Source organism: Hippocampus comes, unplaced genomic scaffold, assembly GCF_001891065.2.
Source record: "Hippocampus comes isolate QL1 unplaced genomic scaffold, H_comes_QL1_v1.1 scaffold63, whole genome shotgun sequence".
NCBI classification, from domain to species: Eukaryota; Metazoa; Chordata; class Actinopteri; order Syngnathiformes; family Syngnathidae; genus Hippocampus; species Hippocampus comes.
The window spans coordinates 312,246-339,460 of NW_017805987.1; the positions used below are offsets into that span (position 1 = coordinate 312,246).

Below are 27,215 nucleotides of genomic sequence, written 5' to 3' on the forward strand. Positions count from 1 at the left end.
AGCATTAAGCTAGCAAATTGACGCGGGAGGAAGTGAAAGCGCTTTGGCGAAATACCGAAAGTGTTTTGAGTTTACTTTTAATGCACACTGTGCCATAATTCATAGTTGAAGCTTTTTTTAATGAAAACTGTTCAATATGATAAGCTGTCCACTGTCGTAACCGCTGTCCCTCAAAGGGTTAAATCGCAATCGCCGTATCGAGAGGGATACATTTTTTATTTTATTTTTTTAATTCTTGTTTTCCAAGCCAGAGTAATGCGTTCATGTGGACAGTTTTGTCCACTAAACACTTGAGTCAGCTCGTCCTTGTTGCCATGCGAAGTACGCGCCGTGCCGCACGTGTCGGACGCGTTTGCCTTTACGCGTGCGTACGTGCGCGAGCGAGAAGGGGGGAAAAAAAAAAGAGCGAGCGGGTGTGCCGTCATCCTCACACGGGATGACGGGATCCTCTCGCAGCATCTCTCGGGCTGCAGAAAAATCCTCCCATCTGTCGCTCCTAATCAGCCGAGAGCGGCTGGCATGTTCACTGGGTCTTAAAACACAATGTCATCTTTACACACATACAGCACATAACGCATTCATCCTCATTCGGACGGCAAACAACAGCATCACACGCCCCTCCGGCTGTTTCTCATTAGAAGCAAAATTAATGACGCCGATAACGTGTTCGAGCTCACGCTAATTAGCGTCGGTTCACGATGCACCAAGTTGCACTACATTGCATGCAAAGTGGAGCCACTCCAGGGGCAAACATTTCCATCAAGAGGATGTAATTGGGAACACAATCTCGTCATGAGCTGGTTTCAAAACACCACAAATTCCTATATTTTACTTCGGAAAAATATGTACACTACTGACGAAAAGTTATGTGATATTTTGGCTTTCAGGGGAAATTTGGGGGTGAACTTAATTTGCCCTTCTGATTTTTTTAAATTTTTTTATCTCCAACTGTTCATTGAGTACTTTTTATATAACTTGCTGTTCTGGAACGAAGAGCCAAACGGCAAAATTCACAAGAATGGACACACATCTGAATAGCACGGTGAAGAGGTCTGTTCTGCGATTACTACAGTGGACAAGCTTATCATGTTATCAGGTTACAGGGCGCGTGAAAGGGTTCAATCAAAACTCAATTTACGGGTCGATTGAAGCCGGCACAAAACATCTCCATTAAAAACAGATTTTCCAAAATAATTTCATGGCTAAGAGCTGCGACTCAAGGCTAATCAATGATATCAAGCTACACCGCTTTGGCTATGTGCGCAAGGTCCCGGGGAGAGTCTAACAATAGCGGCTGAGTCACGAGACCTCGGAGCGGTATTTGTGTATTGCAGCATAAGGACAATTATAAATAGCCCCCACCCCCGTTCCCACCCCAACCCTCCGTGTACAGTATCGCCATGTCTCACATGTCCGTGCCAGCAACCATTTTGGTTTGTTTTGTATCCTCAGGCCTGTCCTGTATTCCCGTCCTGCCGCCGCGCCGGGGCTCCTTCTACGTGGAGAGCGGCACCGGGGTGTCGGTGGGCAGCGCGTTGACTTTCTGGTGCCGCGGGGGCTACCAGCTGGTGGGCAGTGACAAAATCTACTGCAACGTCCGCAATGGGAAAGCGCAGTGGAGCAACTACTTGCCCGTGTGTGAGGGTGAGCCTCATTTTTGCAACGCAAGGGTGCAAATGTATCTATGAGCACTGTTGGATTAGGATTGCCCTCCGCCCCCCACCCCCCACCCCTTTCCTAGCAATCCCCAGGCCAGAGGACCGCGGTTTGAGAGTGGCGGTGTTGGCGTCGGTCATTAGCGGCGTCGTCATCCTCGCCATGTCGCTGTCCTTCCTTGTCTGCTGTCTACAGGAACAATCCAGCAAGAAGAAAGCCAAAAAAGAAGTGCGGGCCAGGTGAGTGAAACCTGAAAGGACCGGACCAACAACGGTGGAGTCCGCTAAGCCGAGGAGACAATAAATTTTGTGAAGTTGGCAGAAGACTTTGTTGAGAAAAGCTTGGTGAACGAAGAGAAGTTCTTTGAAAGCTAGCAAGTATCACCGTTAGCCTAGCAAATATCACCGTTAGCCAAGTATTAGAATAAACCGTGGTGCTCTGCATTTTACAACACAGCAGAGTTGCTAGCACCGACGCTAAGCTTTCGTTGCATGTGACCGGACTAAATGTATTCAGGAGTGAAATCATTCACCACAAAAACAAACCACCTGAGACGCATCAGTAGTATGAGCTAACATACGAACCTACCGAACATGCTAGCATCATTCACCACAAAAACAAACCACCGTCACATGAGGCTCATCAGTAGTATGAGCTAGCATACTAGCCTGCCGAAGACGCTAGCATCATTCACCCCAAAAACAAACCACCTTCACATGAGGCTCATCGGTAGTATGAGCTAGCATACTAGCCTACCGAACATGCTAGCACAAACTGACTCAGTTTCCACAAAATGGCACCAACGTCGTATTTTTGTTGCCTTCCCATTAGCACAACAACAGAGGCTTAACAGACACATCGAGCTCTTTGGCATATAGCGAAATCTGGACTTGAATTTTTCTTGTTCGCAGACGCAGGGGAAAGCGTTCCGCCCGCCGCGGTGAGCGATGGCTGGACATAGAAGAAGGCGAATGGGAGGCCTTCCCTCCTCCTAAGATCTTCCATCTATCCCAGAGGATGAACCCTCGTCTGGCACCGGACAGCCCGCTCTACCTAACCGGAGGCCTCGGGGGATACGAGAACAGAGGATATCAGAGGTAGTAAAGCCAAAGTCACTCGAGGTTCATTTAGCAGGTGCTGTAGGAATCGATATTACTCCACTCAATTCAGAAAACATTTTAAAAATGTATTCTTTTGTACCTTTATATACACGATTGTTTCCTTCTCTGGAACTCCTCCAAACAGGAGTCAAGAGAGTCTGCTGAAAGCGGCCCCGCCTGGCGTCTACCGCTCCGACTCGCAGCTCTACCCGCACGTGGTGCTCCAGAGGGTCCTGCCCCCGACCGCCCCGTCGGCGCCGTCCGCCCCGTCGGCTCCCTCGGCCCCGCTCTACCTCCACCTCCCCACCACCTCCTCCTCTTCCTCCACGCCGGCGCACACCACCGCCCACTCCCAGGCTCACCTCATGGGCCAGTACCCCACGCCGACGTACCCGCCCAACCCCAACACGTCGGTGCTGCCGTTCCACCAGCCAGTCCCGGCACCCATCTACCCTAACCCCAACCCGAGGCCGCAGCAGCCGTGGCAATGAGTGCGTCCCGCCTCGTGAACGGCAGCCGAACCAAATCGAGGGAGGGAAGCGCTGTACAAGAACAACTGGACACCAAATCCCTAAAACTGCTCCCTGGGTGCTTCACGGCCGTGTGGGGGTTTTAAATACAAAGGACCGATTTTGTGAATATGTACAAAGTGTAAAAATCCATGAACTTGATTTGGGACAGCCTGTAATGGTGCTGTTCTTTCCTGAATGCACTAGAACCTGCACTGAATAAGGAGCAACACAGCCTTCTTAATTTTTTCCTTTTATTTTACGATTCCCTTTTAACCTACCGTGAAAAAAAAAAAATCTACTGTTCTTTTAGTCACTTTATCTGTGGGGCTTTTTATTTTTAATAACACTAAAATTGTCACACAATTAAATTTGCACTTATTTTTTTGTTCAGAGAGACCGTCCTGTTTTTCAATTATTACTGTCTCATTTTAACGTCTTTATTAATAATGTGAGTGTGCAATAAAAGCAGAGACGTTTCTTGACTTGAACAAGTGCAACGCGTGTTTTAATGTGTCGTATTCGCAGAGGAAAGACAGCCACGGAAACCGCTACGCAAAGTCCAGAACTGAACCGAAAAGTACTTTGAAGTACGAGACGGTTGCGTGACACAAACCAGATCACTTATCGACTTAGTAAAAATGAAAAATAAACAGTTTTTGGGTTAATTGACTCCCAAAAAGACGATGACTCTCCTGAACAACCCAGGCTAAACTTAGCTTATAAAATTAAAAATAAACGTTTTTTGGGTTAATTGACTCCCAAAAAGACAATGACTCTCCTGAACAACCCAGGCTAAACTTAGCTTAGCATACTTAAGACCGACTTAAGATGTAACTTTGGCGCCATCATGTGGCATTTTAAAATATGAGAGAAAAAAAAAATTAAATAATTTACACTGGAGGAAAACCCACACCAGTACAGAGTCGAGACCCTAAACTCCGAACGTAACTTTGGCGCCATCATGTGGCATTTTAGAATATAAGAGAAAAAAAAACCCACCAAAATAATTTACAAGTACACTGGAGGAAAAACCACACCAGTACAGAGTCGAGACCCTAAACTCCGAACTACAAGGCGGACCTTTCTAAGCACATGACGTCATGCCCTTGCTGATCTTTGGCATCACAAACAAGCACACTGGCAGTGCAATGGAAATGAGTTATAATAACAATGTACCACTTTGCATTTGGGGCAAAAAAAACAAACAAAAAAAAAAAAAAACATCACACCTGCTCATTTGGTTTCTGCACCTGGCGGCTGTTTCAGGAGGCAGACCCGTAATCATAGACGAAAGCATTTTGAAGGGAACATATCAAACTAGATTCGAAAATGTACATTTTGGCTCACTGACTTTTTCAGACATCCGCACGATGGATTCCTTCCAAAAACCCAATACTCTTGATGAAATAGATGAACACTGCCAAAACCGAACTTGGGACCAGATTTGGTTATTCGTCAATATTTTCGTCCTGGTCGTAGGTGGAATGGGCAACGGCATTTTGTTTTGGTTACTTCACCGGGAGATGAAGTCAAACTCTGCTTCAAAGGTCAGTTGATCGCATTTCTGTCATTTTGCTGATGTTTTTTAGGAGTTTTTTTTTTGCTTCTTAAATGGAATTCACACCAAAATCTGTCTCCCAGGTCCTTGGTCTGAACCTTGTTGCGATGGATTTCATGTTCATCAGTTTTTTGCCATTCGCCTGTGCTTTTGATCCCTACATGAGTCTGACAAATACGACAGGTGAGCATGCTTGGCCAAATCAAATTTTCAACATTTGGGGAAAGCCATTTTTTGAAGAGACTTAATATCCAAGCCCATTTATTAGTACAGTAAACCCACCTCGAGCTATGATATATCATATATTTATGATATAATGATAGAAATGCCTTCTTTAAATATTCCGTTGTCATCTTTGAGAGCATTTATGGGCACAAAAGACACTTCAAAAGAAGACATTTAAAAAAAAACATTAAGAGAGAGCAATGGATAAGAGAAAAATATTGTACAAACATTGCAACAGTGTACCGGCGTCTCGATGGAATGGAATTAAATCACATTGAAGGTCATTGCACATGTCACAAGACATAACGGCCTGATTTAAATCAAATCACAGCAAACTTAGCAGAATCAGAGGTGTCAAATCCAGGTCCAGAAAGTAAAAAACCTTTGTCACAGTTTAGCTTTAGGCGCAGTTGCTTCTACTCAACGAGATCGAACTAGGCTGAGCTAGAAATGCTTCCTGACACTATGCCACCATCTGTTGGCCAACAGTGCAATTACACCCAACAAAAACAGGACAACACAAATCGACCGCAAAATGGCAAGACCGTGTGAACCTGCGAGTGTTAACTGCTTTCCAGAAACCAAGCTTATCTACCACACTTCCATCAACGTGTCGGAAAACGTGTTTGGAATGTTCAACGTGATCGGCTGTCCCTTGCTGTTGACCTGCATGTGCATCGAGCGCTACCTGGCCGTAGTCCAACCCGTGTTGTACCTGAAAGTGCGAAAGTGGGAGTACCGCGTAGCCGTGTCCAGTGTGGTGTGGCTACTCACGTTTTCCTTCTGCCTGGCTTCGGGTAAGCTCTGTTTGAGTCATGGCAAATTATGGCGAGAGACTTGAACAACCTGGTCATTGCCCCCCCAACTCATCTGGCTCCGCCCCTTTGAGCAATCCTAAGTGTTTTGTTTTACGCAGGTATTATCAACGACCTGTCTGTCATGCTCGCGCCCGTGTGCATCGTCATCTCGTGCCTCTTCCACGTCATGTTTGCCAGCCTCATGGGCGTGGTCCTGTCCCTTCGCCAACAAAGCCCAGCGTACACGAGCGCCAATCAGGCCGGCTCGCCGCTAAAGAGACGGGCGGCGGTCAACGTGCTGACGGTGGTGGTGCCCGCCGTGATTGCCTACACGCCCGTTTGCGTCATGCTGCCTTTGCTTTTTTTGACCATTTATAATCGGCTGGAACTAAGCCGAGTGGCGTGTGTTGCTTATCAGTTCTGTCAGATGTTTCCAAGGCTCGGCGTGCTGATAGGGCCTTTGTTTTACCTCGCCAAGGCAAAGCAAATCTTTTGTCTGACGGGGAAGGCGAGCAGCGCGCGGGGAATCGTGTCATGAGCGCCTTTGGGGTTTATATTCTGGTGAGAGTTGTAAATCTGTGACGCAGAGATGACCACCCCAAAAAAAAAAAAAAAAAGGTTTACAGTGTATTTCTTACAATAACTGTTTCACATCAGGAAAAAAAAAAAAAAGGGGGGTATTTTCCGCACTCTAAAGGCGCACCCGAAAAGCATCCAATTTTCTCAAAAGCCGACAGTGTATGTGGATCAATATTCTGATTTCTTGGGTTTTCGTATTGATTCGTATTTGAAATGTTCTGTCAAGTGGTGTGACAGCTGCAGCGGTTGTGAAGGCACTACATAAATAAAGCTGTATTGTATTGTATCATATCGTATTCCCTTTAGCGTAGCTCCATCTAGTGGATGCCTAACACAACCGCAGCCACTATTGTAAGCTTCTATTCTATGCGCCTTATAATGCAGTGTGCCCTAGATATGAACAGTTTTCAAATAGGCCATTCTCCAAAGCACCTTATAGTGCGAAAAATACGATATCGAGATTTTTTTTTAATTATTTTGGTGAGAGCTGCACCAAAATATTGGCTCACAATTGCCTTTTTGGGTGGGGTAAAGGTGGAATATTTGATCCAGCTCTTAAAATAATAAAATAATTCTACTTTTAGAAAATAAAGTACATTTCAACTCAATTAATTTTTTTGTATTATATATATATTTTTTTTATTTTTAATTTATATTACAATATATATTTTAAAATATATATTGCAATTTTTAAATATATATATTTTAAAATTGCATTACATACATTTTTCATTGTATAGATGTAGAAAAATAATAAATTAAAAAAAAACACATGGGGTGCGTTTGCTTGGCTCGCTCGTGGTCTTACTGTGGAGACTGATTACATATAATCAGCGCCGGCATGTAGGAGCTTGGTTGTTGTTTTGCCCAGCACAATACAATAACAAAGAAACTCTCTTCCTACAAAAACAAAGTACTTTACTTACCAAATTGTTCCTCCACGCCTTACAGCAGAAACATCGACAACAATTAGCACGTACAAACGAACAAGACACCTTCCTCTTCTGATAGCTGGTTCGAAGCCAACAGTTTTTGTTTTTTTTTAAGCGGCTTAGAAAGCCACATCGCATTGTTGATTTTACACATTCCAAAACACAAGGCAACACAATCACATTTATGTTTTTCAAGCGTGGAGGAGCAAATGATAGAATCCAAGAAGTTTGCATGAGCCGGATAAAAGAAGAGGATTTCGCATCCCCGAATGTCTCCTTTCGTCTTGTGTGCTCTGGTAGGATTTCAAGTGAATAAATGTGCATGGAACCATGTTGCATATTCTCAGTAGCAAAAAAGTTGAGATAGGCCGACGCGTGAGTTCACAAAAGGCTGTTGTGGGTACCGGGACATTCGGCAACAGACAAACGGTATTAAATAAGTGGAAAGTCGCATCCAGACAACAGAGAATGTGCCTTTCAACCGGCGATCTGCGCGTGGGACAAAACGCTCAGTAAACAATGTCCTACTAAATACATATTAGGCTTTCAAGTCTTTCCCCCCCCCGTACATCACCGATTTTTGTTTTGTTTTGTTTTGTTATGGACGCATTCGAAGTGGAAACATTCTTCTAACCGCCCAGCAAATAACCTTCACAATACTGCATCGTCTTTACAGTCAACTGATATGTCATTGACAGAGAGCGGCTCCAAACATTCTTTTAAGCACATTCACCATTTGGTATTTTGTCTTTGAGACCAGCTCCGAAAGCCCTTTTCAGCTCCATTTCATACAGATTTGGATTTGATTTTGGCCGCTATTACCGTACGGTTAATAACTTGGTGTATGGCGTTACAATTTTTGCTCAAGCAGAAAAAAAATATGAATTGCTAATTTTAATTAGCATAAAGTGGACTGGGGCCAAGCCAATTAGGACCAAATATGATGTCATCAAATTCATTTCACGCCACTAATGTGGAGTAAAAAAATTTTTTTTTTCACAACAGTTAAGTAAATCTTATTTGTACTATCATCCAGTAAATTTGCCTGCCGATTTTTGTCAATTCAATTCATATATGATATTTTTGAAAGATCGTTACATTTTTTCCCCGGGTACAAAGCCAAACAGTGAGCCGCTAGGCACATTTTGAATGCGTTAGCCCGTAGATAGCCGTGACAATCAATAAAAATGTGACATTAACCCTTTCCTGCACCCCGTAACCTGATAACGTGGTAAGCTGTCCACTGTCGTAACCACTGCGCCTCAATGGGTTAAATAACGAATATGCCACCAAGAGGTCCTAAAATATTAGCCGATTAAAATTCGATCGGATATCTTCTGAACGGCATGGAATTGGCTTTGCAGTTTAACAGGGAGAGCAGTCGTGATGGCGTCCGGGCTGTAAATTAAGGCCTGAGGCATCGGGTCCATATTTGCACAATGCATAAAGAGTCTTGAATGACTCCACCCAAAAACGAGGTGGAAAGAAAAATACATTTGGTGATGGCCATGGTGTTAAAAAAAAAAAATTCAATAAAAATCAAAAGTTGTTCATCTAGCGGCACTGCAGGTCCTCAGTTGAATTTCACCATAGTCAAGCCAGAATGGGGAGGGGGGAGGGGGAATCTGCCTTTCAATCCCACCGGAAGACAGATTCACTCCAAGTGCCATTTCCTTAAAAAGAACTCAACAGTCGGGATGGTTTTTCGACCCTACGTGTCCTTCGGTGTACTTTTTTGGGGGCTCGTGGTGGGTTGGATAGCGAGGTGAAAGTGGGGGGGGCTCAGAAGGGCCAGTGTAAGTCGTCCAAGTCCCCCGACTGGCCCATGTTTACGTCCGTCTCTATTAAGCTCATGATAACCGCCATGGCCGCTTCATCGCTGCTAAAGCTGCTCAGGCCCGGCACCAGCATGCTGTCCAAGTCCTGCTGGGACGGGTCGCCTGGGACACGTAAAAATACACAGCCAGATTTAAGGTTCCCTGTCTGGACAATATGGCCACCCGATGCATGTTGTCTTTTTTTTTTTCTTCTCATTTATGTGCATTATTCCAAAGTTTATATTCCGAGAAAGAATGGAAATGTACTTCATGTCTTCCTGGAGTCCAACTGACATTTTAGTGTTGTTAATATTCATAGTATGGCAAAATTATGCTTGTTTGTTGGTGATAGCATGACACAAAATCAATAACATATGCATGTATATGTATTTGATCAGTTTAGCTGAGCAACATTTTCCATTTAGTCATCAATGTTTTGTTTTATTATGCAACCACATTCAGCTTGAGAAATTTCTTTTTGAATAGTCGATACGTCTTCAAATATTTTATAAATAATTTTGTATTTCTAATGCATTTTATTATTTATAAAATGCAGTAGAAATACAAAATTTGCAATTATCATTTTTATTGTTTTAAAATATTTTTTATACATTCTGTTTTTCTATTTGTTTAAAATATAAAAATATACAATAAAATGTGTTTAAAAAATAATTTTATATATATAAACATTCAATTATCACTTGCTCTATATTTTTTGTTGGATTAGTTGTTTATACATTCATTTTTTTTTATCATTCTCAACTTTTTATACATTTTAGATTGTATTATCACTCATTTTAATATACTGAACATATTTTGTATTTTTTTGAATCCTGTTTTTTTTTAACCATTTTAGATTTTGTATTTTTTGATATATGCCGTACGCGTCCATAATTTATTTATTTATTTTTTGTTAAAAACGTGTTTCTATTTTTGTACTATTCTCTACTTTTAAAGCTTCCTACTTTTTTTTCACATTTTATTCACCTGTACTTTCCGAAGCGCTGGGGACTGCTTCCGTCTTCGACTCAGAGGAACTTCCTGCTTCCTCCTCTTGGCTTGACAGCTGCAAAAAAAATACACAAATAAAATTTAAAAGAGAACGTAGAATAAGTATGACGAGTAGGCGCATGGTCGTCATAAATCACTCACGCTTCTGCTTGCTTGTGGGGATTCTGGCACACTCTGGGCTGCACCAAACGGACTGGACACAGCGCTGGAAGGAGACGAGTTTGCCCTGTTGACAAATATGTACGTACGCATATTTCGTGATTTTTTTTTTTTTTTTTTTTTTGGTTCATCCTGAAATTTTAGCCAAAGGCTAATCTATCCGAGGGAAGTGTGCAAGTACCTGTAGGAATCGATGAGTTCATTGGCAATTTGTGTGCCAATGCTGCCTGCGTAGATCATTTTGCCCACGTTGCTCGTGAGGCCTGGAATAATGGGTAACTGTTTTGATTCTTCTGTGGGAGAAGAAGTAACAATTAAAAAAAAAAAAAAAAGATAAGATGAATGATAAAAAGCACATTGTATCTAAAATGAGATGTCAGTTGGGCGGCACGCTGGGGAACTGTTTAGCACATCCGCCTCACAATGCACAGGTGCAGGGTTCGATTCTGGCTCTGGCCTTCCTGTGTGAAATTTGCCTGCGTGGGTTTTCTCCGGGTGCTCCGGTTTCCTCCCACATTCCCAAAACGTGCACGGCAAGTAAATGGAACACTCTAAATTGTGCCGAGTTGTTGAGTGTGAGCGCAGTTAGTTGTTCGTCTATGTGTGCCCTGTGATTGGCTGGCAACCAGTTCAGGGTGTCCCCACGCCTACTGCCCAAAGACACCTGGGATAGGCTCCAGCACACCCTCGTGAGGATAAGTGGACGAGAAAGTGGATGGATGGATGCATGATGTAAGTTACCCTGAGGTCCTTTGGCGCCGCCTGCTGCCTCATCATCTTTTGTGTGACTGGGCCCCCTACTGATGTAAAACAGGTACTTCAATGGCAAATTGTACCAGTGTGTCACAAAGGAAAAACAAAACTCTCTTGTTAAAAAATAAATGTCCTGAAAAAATGTGAAATAAATACTTACGAGACAACCCGGTTTAACGACACAACAAACTCGACTTCTTTGGTCCACGGGTTCGTAAAACTAAACCACTGACTTTGGAGTGAAACGTAGGGACCGTGTTTTGTTTTGAACTTGTAGCACTTTGTCTCCAGCTTCTCTTTGCTGCGCAGAACTGCAACCACAAAAGAGAGCGTCAAGAAATGTGCCCGGGCTGGCAAGTACCGTTGGTTCTAAGAGATGAAAAGTACTCCACGTGGGAAAGAAATTGTTTATTGACTGCTTGCTATCTGTCAAAATTGGAACTTAACCTTGACCTCGACCAACATTTAACTTAATATGGACAACATTGGAGTTAGCCCACTCTTATTCTCAGCGGTACAAGAATATGTAAAAGTTGGTCAATTGAATTGAAACCCTCTGCCTATGGTTTTTTTCTTGCCAAAATTTCTAATGTAATCCACCATGATCAATCACCTTGCCTGTGTTTTTCTGAAAGGTGTTGCAGGTCATCCTGGTGGAAGTACTCGTAACAAGACGTGCCCAAAATTTCTTGCGGGAGATAACCAATGACAGTCGTTGCTCTGTGAAGAAAAAAAAAAACAAAACATTTTTTAAAAAGTAGTTCGCTTGTGTAAGTTTTCTATTTGTGGGCTCGCTTCCTCAATCGAACTCCGAACTCAGGCTCGTAAAAAATATAAAATGCTAAATGGGTAAAGTCAGTGGGGATATGAGAAGAGAATAGAGGGAAAACTCACTGTTGCTCTACAAAAGTGAACTTGCCGTCGATGGCACAGCGAGTCACAAACTTGGTGGGCTTGACTTTGACGTCTTTGGGGGGCTGGTGGGACGCGTGGGCCTGCACGCGGCACATTGTCACCAGACAGGTGAGGCCCGTGGTGACCTTCTCGCCGTCGGTCTCTGAGTCCAGGTCGCTCCTGGGCCAGCTGCGCATGTACCCGGAGCAGTGGAGGGTACAGTATCTGCTCGAGTCTGGGGATGCACATTTTGGCAACATTATCCTTTCAAATTGCATACTAAAAGGGCTTCTGAATACTTTGTGGCTGGAATACATAATAGCATAACAGCAGGGTATGGCATGTAAAAACATAAGTGAAAATATGATCAAAAGTACTTATGTAGAGGCTTGAAAATAAACATTTCTAAATGATTAAATGCATTGAACGTAAAAGCATGATGCACAATATGCAATTACTGTACGTGATTATTTCGTTTACCACTAGAGGGAGCCCGTGTACCACTCGTGGTCCTCATTTTACACTTTCAGAATCAGTATTTTGTTTAAATACAATAATTACTATAAAAGCAAGTATTTTATTGGCTGATACTGTCAATACAATAACAATAAAATAGATAGATCAAATAAAACAGATTCCAACATTGCATTCAAACACTGTAAATGCCTGCGTGCTGTATTGCAATTTTTATTATTGGTGGTCGTACTATTATAATTATTATTACTAATATTAATATTGATGGTATGTATTGACCAATTAAAAACCAAAGTAAATCTTCAATTTTTAAAAACAGGTTAAAAGAATCGTTTTTAATACACAGGATGAAGCTTTCGAACCATTCGCGGCAGTTTCAACATTCGCCCGCTAAGCGTCGCTGTCTCTCCTTCACCGTGGCCAATTAGAGGAAGTCAGTTGTCGGCTCTGTCCTGTCGTTTAATTCACCGCCTTCTATCTTGTCTTTGTGGTTATAAAATGCTATAAATGCTGACCTACTTCCTGCGCTCCTTCTTTCAATAAACGCGGCCTCCATTGTATAAAGTTAGGAAAAAGGAAACATCATTTACGTCGCGTCTCCATTCATGTCTGCTTTCTTTACACTCATCACTCGCGTCGTCGACCAATTGTTTGGTTGGGACCTTTACCTTGACATGGGGAAAAGCAAACACGTGTTCTTTACCGTGGACACCGAAGGCGTAATGTTGTTTTTGTTCTTGACTGCTCCTATTCAAACTGGTTCATTAAATGCCGCAGTGGGAAAGAGAGCAAGGTTGGATTTTCTAGGGTCACTGTGCTCCTCCATGTTTCACAACAGCAGCTTCATTTTGTCTACAATACGTTGCAACTTGCAGTCCCGGTCATCATCTGATTTCACACAAAGACAGGGGCCTTTTTCTTCTGATTAAAAAAAAAAAAAAAAAATCACTCCACATTTCCGACAATAATGTTCATATTCATCATAATTATCTCCCTTGAGAAATTCAATATGAGCCCATTTGCAGCATTAATGACTCAATTAGTGTCCATTATACAACCACTTTATAAATGCCGATCACATATGCTGTGCAGAAACCTTGGACATGAAAAGAATTCATTACTAAGGGAGCGAAATGTATGCTCAAAGGCTTTTTTTCACTCCATTCTGGGGAGGGGAAAAAAAAGGTGTACTTAATAAATGTTTGATTTTTTTTTTTTGTATGCCGAAATATGTCCCTAAGTGAACCCAGTGCGTGTTGAAAAAATTTAACTGACATCATGGGCCCAAACATTTTCATTTTGTTATGATATAAAGTGACTTTATATCATTCTGACAGTTTTGTACAATATTGTGACATTCATTGCAGCCTGGTCATCGGGGAGGGAGTGGGTGGGGGTCCTCCCATCTGCGGCCCCTTCTCGAGGTTTCTCATTTTTCCCCCAGAAGGGATTTTTGGAGTTTTTCCTTGTCCTGCGGGGGGGTTTAGGTAAGGGGATGCCATTAATATTTGTCAAATGTGAAGCCCTTTAAGCCTGTTTGGGATTCAAGGCTATTTAAAGAAATGACTTGATGGTCTATTAATCGATTTTGACTCATTGCATTATAGTTGACTTCAAAAATATTTGCACATGTTTAACTTTAAATCCAATTTAGAAAACTTTTGATGGCAACAAAGATTACTTTTTTATTTATTTATTTATTTTTTATGGTACAGCGCAGCAATTTAACTACCCCCCCAAGAAAGCTGTGAATAATTCCATCTGTCTTTGCATGTATTATCTGCGTTGACCCACCTTTCTTGGAAGCGGTGGGCAGTGTGCGCTTGTCCTTGTACTTTCCCTCCCCCCGGTTGTGCTTCATACGGCAGAAGAAGGAGCGCCTGGCTCCCGTGGACAAGTGAGACGCCGTGACGGGGGCGTCCGCGTGGACAGGGGCGCCAGCTATACACCCCGCCCAAAAGAAAAAAAAAAAAAAAAAAGAAACACACGCCAAGTTCTATTTAGTGACTCCCACAGTGGACTTGACTCGTCGTCATGGCGACAGACTCACTGGCAGCATCGATGAGGCGCTGGTGCGGGTTCAGCTCGGACGACGACAGCTGCTCCTTCACCTTGCTAATGTCTTTGGGGTGGATGAAGTCGAACAGACTTTGGCCTGTCAGCTCCACCTGCCGCCACCCAAAAAATAAAATAAAATAAAAAAGAAATACATTTAAAAAAATCATTATTGCTGTTTGGATTGAACAAAAACACAAAAAACAAAAACAAAAATCATTATTGCTGTTTGGATTGAACAAAAAAAATCATTATTGCTGTTTGGATTGAAGAAAAAATTAATTTAAAAGAAGGGATTGCATCATCTGTAATGGAGAGCCAACATATGTCATATGAACCCCATTCTTGAATTAAATTGATTCTTTTTGTTTTTTTATATACAGAAGAATGTTCACCTTTTCAGGGACATCGGTTACTAGAGTGGACAGCTTATCATGCTATCAGGTTATCATATTTTGTGCATTAAATGGTTCAAATAAATATTCAATGTTATATTCGTACAGTCTAAAGATTTTGACGTGATCTGACGTGTTGCACTACACTTGGTGGGGAAAAAAAAAAAACAAAAAAAAAAAAAAACAAAAAAAACATCAGCCCTAATGGATGCCTCAGGTGGGTGCTTCATCCACCCGAGTTGGCAAAACATGCACACACCCTGCTAAAGCTGAGGATCTTGGAGACGGATTCCGAGATAAACAAAATTTTCGCTCGGTCACAACTCACAACTAACAGGAAACCGTCCGCAACCTGCAATGGGCACACAGACAAAAAAAAAAAACAAGAGAAAAATCGGGATTAGTGGATTATTTTTTTCTTTTTTTTTTTAAATAAAAAAAGACACTAGTTGCTGAATTGCGGCACCCACCCTGAGCAAAAGGTGCCTGAGGTCATCATGAGGAACGATGGAAGGCTTACAGGCGGCATTAGCGAAGGTGCTGCCTGACCCTACTGGAAAGAAATGAAGAGAGAATCGAATCCAAAGCGCCTGAAAACATTTTGCGACGGAGCATAGCGTTACCTTACCTTTAAGGGCTTTTAGATGCTGCACGGCCTTCCGCAGCACAGTGAGTTTGTCCAGTTTCCGTGGCATGGGCTGACAGGCGGGGATCATGGTGGCTAACTCGTCGATGAGGTTGTTCATTTTGTCTCGCCGCCGCTTCTCAATCTGCCGGTGAGGTTGCCTGCGATCCATACACGGGACATACTGAGCTTTTTTGCCTTTGACGTAAACTCATTCAGGACCAGCCAATTCTGGACCAAGTCTGAAAAGACGTTAAAAACGTCTTTGGGATGGAATGAGTTAAAAGACATGTTTGTTTTTGTTCCTCGTTTAATGCGCAAGGGCACCCTCTGGTGGCATCACTGTGCCAAGGAGTCGAAGTGAGCTGAGGAGCTTCATTGAGACCAAATGTCCGATATCTGCGGCTTGTAGCGGCTCTTGAATGACTTAAGGTTCACCAAGTGTACATTTTGTGGCGTATTTATTTGCTGGCTTGCCCTGACAACCACTCAAAATACGTTTTCCACAAAAAATGGGGGGAACCTACAAAAACTGAAATACTGGGGGAGAAAAAAAAAAAAAAAATCTGTGAATATGCGAATCACACCGATCAGCACTCAATGGCAGACATCTCTTAGTTGCACTCACACTGCCGCTTATGTTGCAACTCGTGTCGGCCTTGTATCTTTTTTTTTTTTTGTGTACAGTATTTGGAACGACATGCAGGAAAAACATTGAACCTCAATAATATCAAAATTTGGAGTGAATTTATTTTTGTGGGGGGAAAAAAAATTTATAGAATGAGTCTCACACTAAACGTTGGTTGGTTTTGTGCCGTCCTTGAATGCTAATTTTTTTTAGCACGAGAGCCCCTTGCACAGGTAGAAAAAAATTTTTAAAAACGTATTTCGTCGATTGGTTCGGAGAATGGGATCTTTTATCCAGGCATTGGGAAATATACTGTCAAATATTAATTAATAGCGCATATTTTATTCATATTTAAAATAGCATTTTTTGTCATACATTGCCCCCAAGTTTGCCATCCAAGAAATGTCATTTTGAAAAGGGAATTTGAAGGGAAAAAATACCGGAAGCATTTCATTTTGGCTTGCTGATCATCTTCTGATCTGTAAAACAGAACAAAAAAAATTCAACAAAATTAGTTGTGAATTACAGTGCGAGTTTTCGAGTTCTTTAAAAAAAAAAAAAAAATTAGAAATTAATAAAAATTTGAATAATTGACCCCAACATTGCCCTACAATTCCGGAATGACCCACAAATAGATCCGAGCGTACCTGCTGAGGTCCCCATCCATTTGGAAGTCAAGACCTTGGCTGTTAGATCAACAAAAGTACATTTTCAGTCCACTGACCCGTCTCATGAATCATTGACAGTTGTGTGAGTGTGATTGCGCCGGTTGTCTTACTGCACAAGAGTGTCCAACGTGTCCTCCACATCACCCTTGCGCTTCCTCGGCAGCTCGGCGGCAGGCAGCAACGCGCTCGCTTGGCTCGGCCCGTCCTCCTCCGCGTTGCCACCTAGCCAACGCGCACACACACGCAAAAATACACACGGCAACTTTGAAATCAGTGTGGGCAGCCTCCCGCGTCTATTAATAACGCACAGCGGTTTTGGTGGTGCAGATGAAAGCGGCAAAACACACCAAAAAAAAAAAAAAAGCTGCAGAGAAGCACCAAACCCAATAAATGTAATTGCTAATAGCGATGTTGCTCTGAATGTAAATTATATAAACACGCAAAAGCATAAAATACATTTGAAGTCATCAAAAACAAGACAGATGTTTCATTCATTAAAAAATATATATATATTTTTCATATTTTTGCAAGCCACTGTAACATCATGCACATTTCAACAGACACTGGACTTAAATACAGCAGCATAAAAAAAAAACCAATTAATTCACTCCCAAAGACGTTTTTAAACGTCTTTTCAGACTTGCTCCAGAATTGGCTGGTACTGAATGAGTTAAAAAAAATAAAAAGGATTCAATTAAAATGGATTACGAACACAAGCCTTGAATAAAAATTGTTCCAAAGTGGCATTATAATTTTTTTTAAATGTTACTTCAGCACTTTTGTGTGACAAAAATCTTTTGCTGTTTCCCCATCGTGGTCAAAGCTTGTGCATCCCCAAAATAATTTTCCGATTTTTTTTTTCAACCCCGCCCACACCTTCCTCAAACACACACAAATCTCAAAACATCTTGTATTTAAGTTTGGGTGGGGTGGGGGAGGGGGGGGGTAAAAAAATGTATTGACATTGATGGCAACAAGCATTCAGTTAACGTGACTTCTTTGTTGTGAATTGCGGGAAAGCCAAATTTTCACAACAGCAAAACTTCCCGACGTGTCGTTGAAATCCCAACTCGAGACATTTATCAAGAGTTTGTAACCTTGTCAGGTGCAAACTTGTGCCAGGGGTTTGCTCGCCTCAACTTTGCATCAATCCAGAGGCCGCATAAAGGTAATTTGGATTTGGGCTATCATTTTACCTAAAGCTTATATCACGCTGTGACACTGACCTACTTCCCTTCGGCCCGACTCGCTTTTTCGGCGAAGAAATCTCGATGGGAGTGATGGAAATGTTGACCTTGACCGACCCATATTCACTTTTTTTTGGGGGGGAGGGGGGATTTATTCCACTGACAACTCCCATTTTGCACCAAGGTGACGACCTTCGACATATCAAGCACAGATTATGTTCACTTTTCGTCACGACTATTGACATGATTCTCATTAATCCTTTCTTAGTGGGTCATTCGTGACGCAAAGAGAGGAACGTGGGAGATCGCTTGGCTCGCTCCGTTCCGCCCACGACGCCGTCGCACGCTCACACTGTTGCATCCTTTTTTTTTTTTTTTTCCCCTCCTGCGTCATCGTTTCCCGAGAACGGGAGGCAAGCCAGGCGCAAACGTGCCATCGGGACCTGTTGTCATGTTGTGAGTCAGGCTGTGACTGCAACATGAGAGGGGAGAAAACACCACGCGTGCCAGTGGGATGATTTTACATACACTGAAATGCAACAGATTTGTTTGTTTTTTTTCAGATTTTCAAATGAAACACGCGAGTGAAACTTTGGTCACTACATGAGTAAAACGCTCTCATGTACAGACTGTAAAAAAACGACTTTTGATAATAAATGATTAACATTTATGGCAACAATGTTAGTCAACACGGAACTTTATATTTTTAAGTTGGGGTCAATTAAAAAAAAAAGAAAAAAGGGACAATTAATGTCGTTGAAACCGCTTGTGGTCGCTCAAATTTGTCAATCAGAAAAAATGGCGCCCTGGGATTGTGTTGGGAAAACTGCAAGATTTTATCAAAGACATGAAAAAAAACATTTCATTTTTGTGCTGTTTTACTTTCACGATTCATCCCGGGACCTTTTGAAGACCAACAGGTGCATGTTCCTGAGGGAACTTGTGCAAATGTGGCGGTCACGCAGACAGTTCTCAGGACTGCCGTAATAAGCTCCTTCTTGAACACTCTTATTGTACAGTCAAAAACAGAAACAACCACTGCATCTAATGATGACAACTATCGGGTAATACTTTTTTTTTTTTGGACATTATCACTGTGCTTCCTAGCATTTCAATTCCAACATGTTATGGCTGCCCAATGTTCTCAGCTGGTATTAACTTCCAGGAAGTGCGTGCGTGCGTGCGTCCTTCGACGAGAGGCAGCCTTCAGCCGTGACACACGCACACCATGTGCAGTATGTTCTAGGTTATTTCTGGACAACGCAACCACCAGCAAAGCCTTCCTACATGTGAAAAATGTCACGCAAAAAAGATCACATCGGCTCAATAGGCTGCGGCTGGGTAAAAAGTGCGCTCAAAAGCCATTTGGAACGCATTAAAAAAAAAAAAAAAAAAAAAACACCAGGCTGGAAAGAAAATACAATGCCAAAATATTTTCAAAGTCATTCTCTTTTCGCATGAATATTTTTTTAGATTTAATATTACTCCACTAATAAGGTTGCATTAAACCTGGTCTAGTTACTAAAAAGGAGAGTTTTTATATATTATTATTTGTAGTAGCCATTTTTTAAAATATATTGGTTATAGTGGCAGTGGTTTAAAAAAACAGTAAGATGAGAACTTTTGATTCGGGGTTTTTTTTTGGGGGGGGTACTTATTTTAACTGTAAAATGTTGTAATTTTGTTTTGTTTTTTTGTTTACAGCTTTATTCTATGTGAAGCACTTTTGTCTATGTGGGGAAAAAAACAACACTTAGACCAAAACTTTCATTCTATTATTTCTTGATTTATTTTACTGCCACATTTATGCAACATAAAGATGGATAATTATCATTAAATTATTCTTACAACTCTTGATTTTTTTTTTTTTACACACACTTTGTCTTGGAGTTCATTAGAAAGCAAGGGTGTGGATTACTGAGTGCCTCATTACCAAAAATGCACTAATGACACGTAAATAGAATTATGTGCTGCGCCCACAAATTATAAAAATTAATTTGAGTTGGTCTTCGTGACGTTTTAAAAACTTTCTTGAGATTGTCGCCCTCTGTTGGCGGAAATGAAGAAATGCCGCTCCACTGATCTACTGACCCACTTTTCCTCGTGCCCGCACGTGACCAACTTAAGCCCCTCGTGGTCTTAAATCAAGGTATAAAAACAAAAAGTACAAAAAAACAAATGAATCAAACGATTCGTCAGTGGCAGTTTTATCATATCGCGACATCTAGAAAGGACGTCATGTCGTCATGGTTACACTCACGTGCCGACGTGAGGTATGTCGGACAAGCAAGACCCCCCGCTCCCCCCCTCCCTACCTCCCTCCCAACAGGATGGTGCGTTCTGTGACTACTAGGAAGTCGGAAAACTCCAATTTACAGCTTCCAAAGAATACATCGTTGTAGTTTAAAATGGGAAAGCGCACAGAAATTTTTTAAAAATTAGATATTTACCATCAAAAGTACGAAAAGCGACACCTTTATATTGCTACGTTTTATATTCTATTTTTTTTTTCATTTTACGAAATAGCTTCACGTGGTTGGTTTCTATCACATATATGCAAAAGTGTGATTTAATGTGTTAAATGTGTCTCTATGACGTTTCTGGTAGTGGGTGAACCTGGAGATGGCGTTCCGATACACTTTTCCATGGGGAGAATTTCAGACGTCCGAGTGTTCAGGAACGCGACACGGAGACAACCTTGGAGTACGGAATAATGAATGGGCAGATATACCCGCTGACACCGGCTTTTTTTCCTTATTTTTTTTAACCGCGGTAAATTATACGAAAGGCTTCCAAATGAAATTAACACCTTACATTTTTAACATCTATTTAATTTTTTTTTTTACCCATGACGTCAAACACCACTAAAAGTTTCCCGCTCCCCCAAATAACCGCCAAATGTATCTGAATTAACTTCTTAAATGTTGACACTTTGTCAGTAAAATCTATGCCAACGTGTTTAAAATGACTTATAAGTGATAAATGACTTAGCTAATGCTGAATATGTTTGGAGATGTAGGGGTACCACTTACCTGCCAGGTGGTCCGCGGTCCCCCCGGAGCCTCCGTCCGACATGGCCGAGCGAGAGGCGCCGAGAATGGGCAGATATACCCGCTGACACCGGCTTTTTTTCCTTATTTTTTTTTAACCACGGTAAATTATACGAAAGGCTTCCAAATGAAATGAACACCTTACATTTTTAACATCTATTTAAATTTTTTTTACCCATGACGTCAAACACCACTAAAAGTTTCCCGCTCCCCCAAATAACCGCCAAATGTATCTGAATTAACTTCTTAAATGTTGACACTTTGTCAGTAAAATCTATGCCAACGTGTTTAAAATGACTTATAAGTGATAAATGACTTAGCTAATGCTGAATATGTTTGGAGATGTAGGGGTACCACTTACCTGCCAGGTGGTCCGCGGTCCCCCCGGAGCCTCCGTCCGACATGGCCGAGCGAGAGGCGCCGACTCCGTCCGACATGGCCGAGCGAGAGGAGCCGATGTCCGGGTGAAGGCTTTACGGCGCACCGCGGCGCATGTGGAGGAGCCGAGCGAGAGAGGAGGGAGCCGCGAAAAGCCGGCGACTTGTATAATTGACTTCATTTTTGTCTTCCCCTCCCACCCTTTCTTGCGTGTGTGCGTTTTTTTTAACAAAGGAGGCGGAGTGGTGTGCGAGGTCGAGAGGGCCAGAAACGTGAGGGACGGGACAGCCGTGGTTTTTTTTTTTTTCATTTCCGCCTTCATTCATCCGGGCTTGACGACGTCACAGCGGAGTCATTCATTTCATACTTTAACACGATTTCACATACGAACGCCTTTGAAATTATTTAATAATGTTATATTATTCCACAAGTGAACGTTTTATATTTTTATGTGACGTGCCTTAATTTTTTTTATGTGACGTGCCTTATATGCACCAAAAGCGACACATTGTCAAGTGTTTCTTTATTTATTTTTACCTAAACGGTAAATTTCTGTCATGATAAAGTTCATACTTGATGCATTTAAGTTTATTGGAGTTATCCAAATTAATTTGAGTAACCTGATACCCCTCGGACGTGTGTTTACGTGCCTCGGGCGCTTCGTCGAAAGCAGCTTCGTTTAAGAAAGACATCTCACTCTGCTGTTTCGCCAGTAAAAAAAATCTTGCTTTGATTTACGATCTTAATTGTTTCTGTGACCAGGTTTGTCACGAAAAACACTCGGGTGTCAAATATCTTTGGCCGTTGTCTGTCTGTGAAAGCTGCTATTATCAATATATTTTGCGTGTTTGCGCTTGCATCGAAAGGGATGGAAATGTATCCCACCCCAAATTTTCAAAATCATTTTGAATGTTTTTTTACATGAAAAAATAGTCATCTAAAATATTGTACTTTCGAAAAAACACAGTAAAAATAGAATTTAATAGAATATCATGAAATTTATGCATAATGATAATTTAACTAACATCGGGCTGCTAATTCCGGTGTGCACACGTTGGCTGCCAGAGGGTAGTACAGTATACTGTAATACATCCACATAGAGTAGATTTGACACCCCAAAGACCATTTAAAATATTATTTGCTTTTTGGGGCGGCCCGGTGCGCCAGTGGTTAGCGCGTCGACCTCACAGTGCAGAGGTACCGGGTTCAATTCCAGCTCTGGACCCTGTGTGGAGTTTGCATGTTCTCCTGCGTGGGTTTTCTCTGGGTACTCCGGTTTCCTCCCACATTCCAAAAACGTGCATGGCAGTCTGATTGGACACACTAAATTGGTCCGAGGTGTGAGTGTGAGCCTTGTGAGGCTAAGCTGATAGGAAAATGGATGGTTGGATGATCTGCAAGATCAATGTTGGTTGCGTTAGCCTGATATTTTTGCATTGCGCATGAGCATTAAGATAACAGAATAACTCTCTCCTTCCTTCCATCCTTCCTCCGTCCCTCCAACTTTATCTTGTATCCTCCAAGTTTCCGCCCTTCTTTATTGCTTCCTCCCTTTTTTCCTGGCTTCCACCTTGTTTTCTTCCATCTTCACTTCATTCCTTGCATACCACCCTGTTGTCCTTGCTTCCATCTTTCCTTCTCTCTATCCTCATCCCTTCATTTTTTCAGTACTTCCTTCCTTCGACCTTTCCTTTTAGACATCCTTGTTTCCTTCTGTCTGTACATCTTTTTCCCTCTTTGCTTCCATATTCACATCAGCATGTTAATTACGATTTTTTTTGAAAATGGTGAGGGTGGGATTGTGGTCTTGGGAAGGGGGCTGAAAGTAAAATCCGAGTGAACGTTCTTATAGTTACAAACGATCTTTGTGGCTCACCTACATCGTGTAATTTGAGACCTTTGTACGAGACTTTACATAAGAACGCCGGCTGCACGTGCCAGCCGGGCACGTGTTGACCTATATATTATATAACTTGTATAACTTTGACTCGTTAACCCATTTAAAGGGAAGGGCGCCTGGAGAAAGTACCGCAGCGTCACGTTCGCGAGTGGAAAACACAGCCACTCATCATCATCATCATGATGTTGTGTTCGTGCAAGGCGGCTGATGAGAATGCATGTTAAGCTATTTCGACTTGTATTTAGCAAGTCTCGGGTCTTCGCGACAATGTAGGTCACGCTATTTGATTTACACCCCACGCCAGCCCCGCCAAAAAAATGGAAACACACGCACACACACACACACACAAAAAAGAATTTGCGTTTACTCACCATGGAAGAATGTCACTATGTCGCCAAAAACTCCGATTCCTGGTTCAATTCAAGGCTGGCCAGACACATATGACGTACATTGACTCATTGTTATGCACTTGTCGGACACAATATTAGGTACACCATCCAGTACAAGAGTTGATTGAAAATCATCCTTAAGAAAGATGATAATGCTCGGTTTTGGTTGGCAATGTACAGTATAGGAATTCGTCTCATGTGTAATAATTGCATTTCTAATATTTTGTTTATATGATAAGGGCATATTGTTGTACGGTAGTGTCGTACAGATACAAACACACTAATTAAATATATGAAACATCCATCATTTCTAAATAGAACTTTTACACACAAAAAAAAAAAAGCCGGCAAAGCAAATTGTTTAGCATACTTGAAAATATATTTCTCTTAAAAATGCATTAATAGATCATCTGCATACTTTTTGGTCCTTGAGGTCAACATTTTTGCTAAACAAAATAAAAAAATGCCTTTTGATATAAAGGAAATGGAATAGATGTACGAAAATATTGATTACAGCGTTTTTGTTAGCATAGTTTTAGTCAAAAATTAATTGATGGGTCATTTAAATACTTATTTTAACATATAAGTCAGCTATAAAAATAAAATATTGTAAAACAATATAAACTTCAGAACGTCACGCGACCACATCCAGAAAACTGGTGAGCCGTGATACGAGCAACCTGACGTCATTTTCAGTCGACAACAATTGCCAAAATGGCCGCCCCCGAGATGGTGCATATTCCGCTCAAGCAATATTAGTCAGAATGACATGTTAGTACTAGCGCAGCTCCTTAGAAGCTATAATTGTAAAAAAAAAAAAAATTGACTATTTTCTATCAATAGTCAATTTTTTCTATACTTATATTGTATATTCTATACAATACTTATGAATCTTGTATAGCCAATAAAAATGGATGATAGGATATAGCATTTTTAATTTTAAAAATTCACGGATAGATCGTGTAACACTTATTTTACCACGTAAGATCGATCACATAGCCACTTCCTCAGTGCTTTCACTCTCAAGTCTTCCACTAATAAATGAGGTCAAGCACCACATCCACAACCACCTTCGTGCATATTCACGTCAAGCAGTAGAACCACTGCTTTGATTTTTTTTTTTTTTTAATAGGTCACGTCCTCTGTGGTCTTCGAGCTGTGCACCTTTTCGCCGAGTTTTTTTCCCCCACGGGTGTGCGAACTAAGTGAATCATCACGCAAATGTTTTCACGTGATCATTTTTTAAAAAAAAATGACCAATTCAGTCTGACAAGTGACATCCCTGGAGATTTTGCAAAAGAAAATCAACGCACACCATGACTTTGGTTGATTTTTTAAATTTTATTTTCATTTTGTCATGTTATTGACATAAAAAGTTACCATGTGAATATATTACTACCATTTCCCGCCGTGACCTCTTTCACTGGGCTACAAGAGACAGCATACGTACAAGTCATCACATATATAACCCACCAACAATGTCCTGACTCTTCATGGTGACGACTACTATTTATTTTAAGGTGACGTGATCACCAAACACATAAAATCACACTGGTTTGGTCCTTTACTTATAGTATCAAGATGTTTTAGTAACATTTGTACTCCTCTAGGTCGTTTTTTTTCACTCATCAGAATAACTCCCCTTACAGTCTATCCACTTACATTTTCGTAACTATTTTATTTGTATAATTTCATTGGACAACAATAAACAAATGAGACCAGATTTTATATGCCTGCTTTCTGTTCACGCCCGACGTCTTGCGATATTAACGAGCCAGATAACACCAGGAAACCAAAGTGGCCCAATTAGAGCAGTTTCACTCAGGGGTCGACTCGCTTTTGTTGCCAGTGTTTTCGACATCAACTGCTGAATTTTGAATTCTTTCAAGGACATCGTAAATTTGCACTGTTGTACAAGCTGTACAGTGAGAACTTGACATTTTAGCTAAGTGTTATTCCTTCGGTGTTGCGCCATAAAAATATTGTCTTTTGGAATAAATTGTGTGTTTATTTAAAACACTTTGGTTCCCTAAATAATCTGTGACTGGGTTTGAAATGTTTCATGATTAAATTCAAAGAGGGGTTAACAACGATTAAGTTTTGATCAAGAGACACATACAAATAATAAATAACACTTAAATAAACACAGCGCAATCTATACATTTCAACAGAATGAGTTGACCAGATCCTCGATTCTTTCTGCAGCAATAGCACCACCGTGTGGTGAAAATGGGAACAACCGCAGCGTGTTTCCTTCTCGTTTCTTTCCTGAAATGAATTTGTGAGCCTCTCTGGAGGTTGTGTGAGATTGTTGCTGTGATTCGCGTGAAGGTAGTTTGAGGTTAAGTGCATCAAGCGTGAGCTACATCTGGATTCATGGCCCCATCACAAAATGTGATGATCTTTGGTAGCTTTTTTTTTCCTTCTTCCTTATACGAGCTGTGCAAGTTGGAGTCGAAGTAAATTCAAAGGTTAATTTCCGCAAAAAAAAAAAGAAAAAGAAAAAAAAGCATTTTTTTGTGTACAGATGGCGTGTCGAAATGACATGAATAAAATTTAATGGTAAGGTGATTCCAATGTGTTCTCATTTGAACGCACAAGGCTTCTTTGTCACTTGTTTGCTTTGACGCACATCATTTTATGAGGATCCCTTTCTTATCGACGCCATAAAAATACTGTCATCTTCCCAAAACCAAACCGTCCTTTCATCCGCTTTATTGCCTTTTTTTTTAAACTCATCTGGGCTTTGTTTTATCTACAACGGTCACGTAAAATCTATGTTCCCTTTTATTTATTTGTTTTTTTTTTTTTTAATCCAGCGTCATCGACTTTTCTCTACACGCCTTCCGACTCAATGGGAATAACATTGATACAATATTATTTACCGCGCTATATCTTTACGAAGGCACTTCAAAGAAGGAAGTGATTGACTGGGCCTCATCTGATTCAAATTCAAAAGCAAGGGGAGGAGGATGGTGGGGGGGGGGCGCTGTCGTCGAGATCAAAGAGCGCGCGAAAGGGAAGTGACGGACTCGTCGCTTTCTATCTCGTGGGGTCAGCTAATGGAGCACGAGGAAGATTCCAGCATGAGTTGTTCCGTTTTGAGGTGATCATAAGCCCCGCCCCCAAAAAAATAAAATAATGGAATGACATCCCAAGTTCCTTAAAGCTACTGCCGTTTCGTCAAGCCGACTTGATTTACCCTGTGACACCTCAAGACTACCCTCGTACACACTGAGGCAACTAAAATCCCAATTCCTCAACCGTATGTCGGTTGGATGAGCGGTATTTCTTTCAAAACATATTTCCTGAGATATTATCAGTAGGAATCAAAAATACATGATTTCCTCAAACGGCGTCCTTGCAAAGAGGCCTCTATTAACCCTTTCATGCACCAATAATGATAACTTGTAACCTGTCGCCACGAATATCACGGATTCGAGTAAAATAGGAAGAACGAAAATCCGCGACTG

The 27,215-nt window shown here is 41.5% G+C and overlaps 3 protein-coding genes across 9 annotated transcripts in view; 2 read left to right on the forward strand and 1 right to left on the reverse strand.

Annotated features, from left to right (window-relative positions):
- Nucleotides 1-3,750, forward strand: part of zgc:162331 (uncharacterized) — a 22,246-nt gene extending 18,496 nt beyond the window's left edge. Inside the window, exons 3-6 of the mRNA XM_019891912.1 lie at nucleotides 1,453-1,644; nucleotides 1,742-1,895; nucleotides 2,568-2,753; nucleotides 2,902-3,750. Coding sequence (XP_019747471.1) covers nucleotides 1,453-1,644; nucleotides 1,742-1,895; nucleotides 2,568-2,753; nucleotides 2,902-3,247 — 878 coding nt within the window. The 3' untranslated portion in view covers nucleotides 3,248-3,750. The remainder of the gene's footprint in view (nucleotides 1-1,452; nucleotides 1,645-1,741; nucleotides 1,896-2,567; nucleotides 2,754-2,901) is intronic.
- Nucleotides 3,751-4,215: 465 nt separating this feature from the next.
- Nucleotides 4,216-6,440, forward strand: LOC109528796 (uncharacterized). Its single transcript, XM_019891761.1, has 2 exons — nucleotides 4,216-5,884; nucleotides 5,941-6,440. Exons 1-2 carry the CDS (start codon nucleotides 5,587-5,589, stop codon nucleotides 6,384-6,386), a joined length of 744 nt encoding a protein of 247 aa, XP_019747320.1. The 5' UTR covers nucleotides 4,216-5,586; the 3' UTR covers nucleotides 6,387-6,440.
- Nucleotides 6,441-7,614: 1,174 nt separating this feature from the next.
- Nucleotides 7,615-22,121, reverse strand: LOC109528862 (aryl hydrocarbon receptor nuclear translocator-like protein 2). Of its 7 annotated transcripts, XM_019891893.1 has the most exons (18): nucleotides 21,511-22,121; nucleotides 21,437-21,477; nucleotides 16,949-17,060; nucleotides 16,818-16,856; nucleotides 16,611-16,649; nucleotides 15,546-15,703; nucleotides 15,388-15,470; nucleotides 15,177-15,269; nucleotides 14,518-14,635; nucleotides 14,262-14,408; nucleotides 11,994-12,228; nucleotides 11,713-11,819; nucleotides 11,260-11,410; nucleotides 11,088-11,146; nucleotides 10,528-10,639; nucleotides 10,329-10,413; nucleotides 10,164-10,242; nucleotides 7,615-9,299 (listed from the first exon to the last, which is right to left on the reverse strand). In XM_019891893.1, coding segments are annotated over exons 1-18 (1,818 nt in total). In that variant the 5' UTR covers nucleotides 21,513-22,121; the 3' UTR covers nucleotides 7,615-9,141. The 7 variants fall into 7 exon arrangements, with proteins under 7 accessions (XP_019747452.1, XP_019747453.1, XP_019747457.1 ...); XM_019891894.1 differs by lacking the exons at nucleotides 21,437-21,477; nucleotides 21,511-22,121 and adding an exon at nucleotides 21,058-21,115 and having other exon boundaries at nucleotides 15,388-15,467; XM_019891898.1 differs by lacking the exons at nucleotides 21,437-21,477; nucleotides 21,511-22,121 and adding an exon at nucleotides 21,058-21,115 and having other exon boundaries at nucleotides 15,246-15,269.
- Nucleotides 22,122-27,215: the final 5,094 nt, after the last annotated feature.